The 9,232-nt window shown below is 37.6% G+C and overlaps 1 protein-coding gene across 1 annotated transcript in view; it reads right to left on the reverse strand.

Annotated features, from left to right (window-relative positions):
* LOC126949671 (multidrug resistance-associated protein 1-like) overlaps positions 1 to 9,001 on the reverse strand; it is a 92,785-nt gene extending 83,784 nt beyond the window's left edge. Inside the window, exons 1-2 of the mRNA XM_050782366.1 lie at positions 8,816 to 9,001; positions 2,986 to 3,047 (exon numbers count right to left, since the gene is read on the reverse strand). Of these exons, the coding sequence (XP_050638323.1) occupies positions 2,986 to 3,047; positions 8,816 to 8,881 (128 nt within the window). The 5' untranslated portion in view covers positions 8,882 to 9,001. The remainder of the gene's footprint in view (positions 1 to 2,985; positions 3,048 to 8,815) is intronic.
* Between the last annotated feature and the right edge of the window lie 231 nt (positions 9,002 to 9,232).

The raw sequence follows: 9,232 nt of genomic DNA on the forward strand, positions 1-9,232 counted from the left end.
TTATATTTGCTAATAAAGGCTTGGCAATTATTTGATCATCAGAATGATCTAGATAGCTATTGTCTTAGGAATTAAGGCTCATAAGTATATAATTTTTTAATTATTGTGTCTTCTGAGCACATTTTAATTGAGTTATTCATATAATTATTGATGCTTGAATTTGTTCTAGGAAATAATTTGACACTATTCTGTAACTCCAAAAATGGATCTGAGAATACAATTCATCTTTGACTTCAAAGGGACATTCTCTTGAACAATAGTTAGGTTTCTGCTACAATTGTTTAATCACCACATAAGAAATCAAATTAGATTCATGCCAATGACAGTTCTGGATAACAACATTCTCTGAAAATATTTCATATCTAATTCTGAGATATTCAAATTAAACTAGAAAATAAATGTGATATTCACAGTTAGAGCTTGATGGTTTGTTTGATTGACTTAAGATATGGATTTCAGAATGCTAGGCTGTCATATTTGAAGATTTGCTATATCTTATCTTGCTTATTAAACTTAATTTCAGCTTCTTCAGGAATGCTAAAATAATGTTTGCAATATTTAATATATATGCATATAGGTTTTATAGCTTGATAATCAAACTTTAAAACTACATTTATTTAAAATTAATTTTATTTGCATTACTTAAATTCTGTGATACCTATGACTTTAAAATGAGACTGGAATTTTTTATTTTTTATTTTTATTTATTTATTTATTTTTGAGACGGAGTGCAGTGGCGCTATCTCCGCTCACTGCAAGCTCTGCCTCCCGGGTTCCCGCCATTCTCCTGCCTCAGCCTCCCGAGTAGCTGGGACCACAGGCGCCGCCACCACTTCCAGCTAATTTTTTGTATTTTTAGTAGAGACGGGGTTTCACCGTGTTAGCCAGGATGGTCTCGATCTCCTGACCTCGTGATCCGCCCGCCTCAGCCTCCCAAAGTGCTGGGATTACAGGCATGAGCCACCGCGCCCAGCCAGAGACTGGAATTTTTTAAAGCTGGGGCAGGTGTCACTCTTCCTCTCAGCTTCTCCATAAACAAAATTCAGGTTTGGAAAACATTTCTATACATACACAAATTTGAAGTGTTAAAAACATTAACTGTAAATAGCTCACATTTACATTTCTAGCTATGCTTTCTTTTTTCTAGTGTGCTGCTTAATGTTACATAGTTTTGCTATCTCTTTAAGAGATTCCTAGATTTGTGTAACTTGAAAATCTTATCACAATTTAATCCCTTCTGCCCAAGTATTTGCTCACAAGTATATACATTTTCTACTTCAATTGCTTTAAAAAGCTCCCCAATGATCTTCATGTTGACAAATTTAATGGAGAATATTTTGTTATTATTTTAATTTACTCCTTTTCAGTATTTGGCCCTATTGACCACTTTATTTTTTTACTTTCTTGACAGTCTCTCTTTTCTTTCCTGTCACTCATACTATTTCATCAGATACTTCTCTTACAATGTATTCTGAACACCTTTACTTAGCTTTTTTGTAGACTCCTCTTTCTCTTGCCTTTTAAATACTGAGGATTGCCAATGTTGCATTTGTTCAACCTATTCAATGGGTTCTTCCTCTGGGCGATCTCATTCATACGCATGGTTTCAACTACTGTCCTCTAGTCAGTGACTCCCAAATCCATATCTATAGGTCAAAGGTTTATTCGAAGCCTGGAAGCCACATATCCAAACTCATTTTCATGTGATGCTTCATATGTATCTCAAAACTTAAAAATGTCTCAGTCTGAACCCACAGTTTTTCACCACGTCTAAACTTCCCAGCCAGTTCTTTCCCACCTTTTATTGTGGTTTTCACATTTTATTTGCTCAACTTGGGATACCATGTTACTCACTCCTACACATCTTTAAATGTTAAGTGAAAACATTGGTATCTGTGAAATAGTCCCTAGTTGTGCAAACTCGATTAGATGACACTCCTGAAAATGTGTGTTTGTCAGTTATGCTTATGTTGTCTTGTCCCCTTTTTTGTAATGGTGGTATACTTTTTAATCTTTTTAGTTCTACTACGAATTCCTAGAAGACAGAAACGAAGTCATTTATCTCTGCATTTTTAAAGACTAGCGGAGTTTGGGGCCAATCATTTTTTAAAAGATTAATTCCTTCGTGGGAACATATCTGTAGATAAAACTGAGCAATTTTGTTTCTGTGAACTGTAAAGCAAGGGGCATAAAGCTAGAAAGACAAATTTAACTTCATATTATTATGGACTTTCTGTTATGGGGAAAAAGAAATACATTTCTAAAGAAAGCTTCTGAATTTATAAAATAAGAAAACATCAACTCTTCCCATTCAATACGATTTAATTTATGTGTTAAAATCAAAGTTCAAAATGGTATCTCCCGAAGAAATTCTGAGCCCTCATCATACACTATGGATGAATTATTCTATAAGGAAACCCATAATACATGTCTTATAAAATGATTGGGGCTGTGTGTGTTTGTGTGTGTTTTAATAGTAGCATATATGAGTATATAAGAGAGCATTTCTAATAAAAAGTAGAATGACATAGCAAAAATAAAGCATGAAACATGAACTCATCAGAAATTGGTTTAAAACACATACTTACTCCTACATGAGTATCAATGGACAGATGCTTTCCTTTCCTGAGCCTAAATTTTTCTCATGCAAATGCCTTTCTCATAGCACTTCGGGGAGAATTTAATGAAATAATAAACACAAAGTGGATAGCATATACTCGATGCTAAAAAAGAAGTTCATTTTTCTGTCCTTCCCTAGTGCTAATGAGATGAAAACTCTATAAAGGGACAGACATATTGGAGGAATATTAGTACTGTTATCTGTGGAACTGTTTAGTATGTTTTTACCTATGATTTCTGTGTAATAAGTAATATGAGACAATTTTGTACAACAATTCACGTTGAGATTAAAGAAAATTCAGGTGTCATTTCCCTTGGGATCTTTTTCAGTGTGGAATGCTACGAATATATTAGTAAAATTCCTACCTGCTAAACCAGGAATATGTCACTTTACTGAAAAATGAGGCACTTTTCTCTGGACTGCATTTCTGAAAAGAAAAAATACAGAGAATAGTGTATAAAGTAAATATTTTTAATTTACATTTGAAATATATTTTGTCAGAAAAGTAAACCTGAGATTATTTATTCTACTAATAGTTGCAGATATGTTGTTATAATTCTTAAGAAGTATAGTTAAGTGAAGATATTCTTGTATGGTGGTTGGACTAGAGGAATTTCAAGATTTCCCTCAACATGGCGATGGTGTGTGTAGCAATAAGTCATGTTGGAAAGGAAAATTGTAGGTACAGGTACAAACACATACATAGAGAGATTTTAGAACTGTAAATTTGCAATTATATGTATTTGTATACAATATATACATATACAATATACGTACATATACATATATGTGTACATATATATTTGTACACATACAGAGGGACAGTTCGTTGAACTTAATAGCCCATATTGGTTATTTACAATTAATACAATTATATGACAGTATAATATACATGAATAATTTATACACATATGTATTATATATGTCTATGTATATATAAGATAAATGTAAAGCATTTAAATTGCTAAAGATAGTTTTCTTTTTCTGAAAAATAGAAAAATAAGAGAATGTAATAGTTCTCTAGTGTACTTCTATATGTGTTTACATATCTTTAAAATTATATACATAATTACATATTGTCACAATTACATGTTATTTTGGGGTGGGTTATAACATTTCCATAAAGTTTTCCCATTTACTATATTGGTTTAACTAAGAGAAAAGAGGTTTAAAAAGAGATGTCTCCCAGGTGGCTCACGCCTGTAATCCCAGCACTTTGGGAGGCCGAGGCGGTCGGATCACAAGGTCAGGAGATCGAGACCACGGTGAAACCCCGTCTCTACTAAAAATACAAAAAAAATTAGCCGGGCGCGGTTGTGGGCGCCTGTAGTCCCAGCTACTCGGGAGGCTGAGGCAGGAGAATGGCGTGAACCCGGGAGGCGGAGCTTGCAGTGAGCAGAGATCGCGCCACTGCACTCCAGCCTGGGCGACAGAGCAAGACTCTGTCTCAAAAAAAAAAAAAAAAAAAAAAAAAAAAAAAAAAAAAAAAAAAAAAAAACAACCATTTTATGTTTTTATAGTCAGCATCAATCTCTTTGCATTTTAAAAAGTAAGACAAGTAAGACTAGTCACCAAGTTAATTTTGATTTTTAGAAACTGTCTAACATTTAAGAAATTTTCTAGTGATCTTCTCTAACTCAGTTCTGATTCCATAATCAGTATTTACCAATTTAAAAAATTCTGAAGCTAGAAGGAATGAGTAAATCCAAATTTTATCATATACAACAAAATGCCCAAAGTAGAGATGAGAAAATATATTTGACGCCAGATCTGTTCTCTGTGTTATAACAAATTATATAATATCAATCATGTAAGATATATACAATTTACCAAAATGGCATTTATCATTATAAGATTTTTGCAAGAACTAAATATAGTGATAAATATAAAATACTTATCACACCATTAGCCCAAAACAATGACTCAAATATATGAACAATAAAATTGTCATCACTATTGTTACCAACATACTTCTAAAAAATAAGTACACAAATTATTGGAAAAAATGTTCTAAAAATTATCTAATTAACCTGGAGGATGTATTTTATGTCATAAGTTCAAATTTCACAGGGAGTTGCTAATGTGATAATTTGCCACCAATGCAAGGATCTGATTCATATCCAAAACACATATATTTCTGTGGAAAACTGTAAATGGCTACCAATTCTTTGCAGCTTTTCCCATCAAGAGGTGGAATCTATTTCGCACCCTTTGTATCTGGGCTGGCATTGTGTCTTGTTTTGATCATAGAAATACAACAGGAGTGACATTGAAAGAGCTCCAATTCTAAGCCTCAAAAAGCCTCAATACTTTGGCTCCTGCTGTGCTTAGAATACTGAGTGCACCATGTGACTGAGCTGGAGTTAGGCTGCTGAAGGATGACAGATCATGTGGAGGAGAACTAAGGCACTCATCTGATGCTCTATTACCAGGCCAATCGCTTGAAAACTGCCAGATATAGGAATAAGGTGGTTCTAGATTATCTGGCTACCAGCCCATCTGCCAGCGGATTCTACAATCGTAGAATCACTGTCACTGTATTTAGTTCTCGCAACAATCCTATGCATAAGAGAATGCAGGAGTTACCGGCCAAACTGACCCAAACCAGGACACAATCCAATTGACACAAAGAATAATGAACTAAGTAACATGGTTGTTTTAGGCACCTAAGCCTTGCAAAGCTACTGCAGATGGCTATTTTAGCAGACTGAGACATCAGTATTTGGTTTAACATTCCTTCTAGGACCATTTTTTCATGTGAAAGCATCTTATATGATGCCCTTTATATATTCTGGTAAATAGCCTCCTTAGATGTGAACCAGGTATCTTATGCTGAATCACAGTAAAGTCCAACCATCCCAGAAGGAATAGCATCCAGGTTTTTTTTTTGTTGTTGTTGTTTTTTTTTTTAAGGCTGATGAAGGGAATTAATCCTTACCAAGCACCAAGAATGTGCAAATGACTTTTCAATGCATTCATAACTATCGAATTCATATTATGGATCTCATTGAGTTGATTATATATTGCACATACTAATTTGTATGCAGAAAAATAGAACATGACAATTCTGAGTATCTTCGAATGTTCTAATTTACTCCCATCTTCTCCATTAAATATTTATCATCTTTCTAACTCATTTGTTCTTAATCTGACAGCAATTCTGGTCTGCAGACCCAATTGGCCCCAAATGAGTTTCTCATTTCGTGTGTCCCCATGTCCACTACAGATCTTATTTACGCTATTTTATTATCTATTGTATTTATTTACTATTGAGCTTACAGTAGGCATTCCATAAACTTACCTCGACATTGCTGATTTAAGAGTAATTTTCACTAGAATGGAGGTCCTGTTACTTCTGGATTATGGCAGAAGAACAAGAAGTATTTAGACCACCAGATCATAGCACAGCCAGGGTTCTGAAATGTGCTGTTTTCAAGCTTCCTTGGGTTTAATATTGAGATGTGGCCTCATGGCAATATCGTTTGTGTGACAGATCGCTATGTTTACTGATATCCTATAATGCCTAATTTCAGAAGCTTCCTTTGTGGATTTTATAGGAGGATTTTGGGAATAGTGGAGGAAGTTACTGGAAAATGAAAGTAGATGCTCATGGAGGAGGAAAAACTTCTAGAATTTAAAAAAAAAAAAAAACTTACTTTTTTTTTTTTTTTTTTTTTGACATAGAGTCTTGCTCTGTCACCCAGGCTGGAGTGCAGTGGTGCAATCTTGGCTTACTGCAACCTCTGCCTCCCGGGTTCACGCGACTCTCCTGCCTCAGCCTCCTGAGTAGCTGGAATTACACGCGTCTGCCACTAGGCTCGGCTAATTTTTGTATTGTTAGTAGAGACGGGGTTTCCCCATGTTGGCCAAGCTGGTCTGGTACTCCTGACCTCAGGTGATCTACCCCTCTCAGCCTCTCAAAGTGCTGGGATTATCAGTGTGTGCCATCACGCCCAGACAGATAAAACTTACATTTTTTAATCACTTAAAATGTGCTAAATTCTGTACTAAGTACATTATTTCACTAAATGTAAAATATCTTTATGATGGCATAATTTCTGTCACCACTATTTTATGGAAATGGAAACTAACACCCAGAGTTTAAGAAACTCACCTAGGGTCTTGCAACAAAGTATTGGAAACAAGATCTAAACCACTTAGTTTATTCTATACTCCAGTTCTAAATCCACACTCTCAACTCAGTACCCATGCAGCCCTGTTTTTCACTACCTACACCTTTCCTACTGCCCACTTCCTTCTGCCTCCTTTCTCCTGGCTTTTGTGCTTCAATCCTACTCAAGTTTCAGTGCCTTTTGTAATTTCTGTCCTCTCACTCCAGTCCAAGGCTCTGAAACAGGTTCTGTATTACCAGAGCAACCTTAACATACTCCTCAGGGAGGACTTAAGAGCTCCTTCAGGTTGGCACTCACTGAATATACCCTCATATTACCCAACTCTCTCATTATTTCCTGGAAGGTGTTTCTCTCTTACTAGATTTAGTGCCACTGGAAGACAGAAACTATAGTTGATTTATCTCTGTATCGCTAGCTTCTGGAGAAATCTCCAGTTTCTCAAGGCCCAGGGCCCAGCTCATAATAAACATGCTTTGGATGACTGACCGAATGAATGGATGGATGCTAATCACTACCCACAAAAAATACTTAGAAGCATCTATTCACAGGTCACCATGTTAGCCATAAAAATCCAATTAGAAAGGTATGTTCTTAGCTTTTAGTTACATAGGGATTTTTACCTGAGATCTGTTGTATTAAAAATATGAAATCAATATGTAGGTAAACAGAGGTTTTTTATACATTTTGAAGCCATCAATTTTTTTTTTTTTTGAGATAGTGTCTCACTATGTGCCCAGGCTTCAGTGAAGTGGAGTGAACATGGCTCACTGCAGCCTCCACCTCCCAGGCTCAAGTAATCCTTCCACCTCAGCCCCTCCAAGTAGCTGGGACTACATGAGTGTGCCTCTATGCCTGGCCTCCCAGAGTGCTGGGATTACAGGCGTGAGCCACTGTGCTTGGCTACCATCAACTTTTTTAAAAATTTGACATCATAGAAATAACAAATACAGAATGAAATTAAAATGAATATTTTCAACCTTGTTTAAGCGGATTCCTGTATGAAGGCTGTCAAAGTTGAATAATAATCAAGGAAACAGTGTTTGAATACTAGAGGAAGAATCGACTAGAATTTGGGGTGACAAAATTGTGTTTTATAATTTTTCAACTACAAATTCATAATTTACTGCCTTTGGTCACCTTGGCTGTTACACTAATGATATTAAACCAGCTTGCACAATTGAGCCTGCCATGTCTACGGTACAGTACTATAGTGATGGAACTTTTCCACATTTTCAAGGAACTTTTTCAGCCCTTCTATTTTATAGACTTTTATAAAAGTAGTTTACATATAACTTAATTTTAAATAAATTTATAGTTTGATTTCGTATGTGATCAGAATAGATGTCACATCTATTTGACACTCAGAGTTACTGAAAAAGCCAAGATTAGAACAAGTGCCCCTGAATCGGAATTATGTAGTTTTTCTTTGTTAGGACAACAGGGCTGTTTCTAAGCCCATGTCTTGTATAGTGATGATAAGTGAAACAAATGGAACTCTTGTTAGGGGAATTGTTGCTAATACACAACTGTAGGGTTCATTTCTCTGACTACCGCCTTCGCATCTGACTCCCATTGTAGAAGCATGAGGTATAGTGCGCCAGAGCAGAGCACAGTTAAGTGTCTGAAGTTTCTGGATTTACCCCAGACCTGGGTCCCAAAATCCATACTGAGTATTATTAATCCCCAGTGCTCTGCGGTTTTAATGGGATCACTCAGTGGTTGTAGAATTCCCCTCCAACCTGTGTCCCTTCAGCGATGACAGGTCCACCCATCCTTTCTGTTTATGGGGGAGTTACTTATCTCTTCAAACAAATATGCCTCCTCCTCTCCTCCAGCACTACCAAGACTGAGCTCCTGTGGTTCACACCCTGATCTCTGATCTCTGCTTCCAGGATTGAGTGTGTATGCGGGTCGGTCTGTCCCGTGTGTGATGGCTACTCAAACAAGGGCTTGTCAGTCCACATCCAGGGTTCGAGGACTCACCTCTCCCCACTTCCACTCCCGCACCCACAGTGGCCCCACGACCCGCCTCTCCTCTCCCCTAAGAACCAGAGAACTTTACCTGCGCATCAAGCCCCCCGCGGACCCGCTGATAGGAGCCGCCCCAGTTCTGCGGACTGCAGAGCATGGTCCGCGGGCGTCTGGCTGCTGGCTGCGAGCCGGCTGCGGCTGTCACTTTCCCTGGCAGCGGACTGTCAGCTCAGCGACGGCACGGTGGGAGGACACGCACTCCGCCCGGCAGAGTCAGCTGTCAACTTAGTCCCGGCCTGTCGGTCCCAGCCAGTGCGCCTGGGGCGGGGTGTGGGTGGAATGGGGTTGGGCCCAGACGAGGGAAGGTGCGGAGGGAGCCGGACAAGGACAGTTGTATATAGCGGGCTGCTCTCTGCCTGGTGGGGAGTTTGCGCTTGACTCAGTAGTTCTCTCCTTTCCATTTCCTACTAGAAACCTAATGTAAATGGGGAGTTAATGGGTGCAACAC

Source organism: Macaca thibetana, chromosome 3 (genome assembly GCF_024542745.1).
Source record: "Macaca thibetana thibetana isolate TM-01 chromosome 3, ASM2454274v1, whole genome shotgun sequence".
NCBI lineage: Eukaryota > Metazoa > Chordata > Mammalia > Primates > Cercopithecidae > Macaca > Macaca thibetana.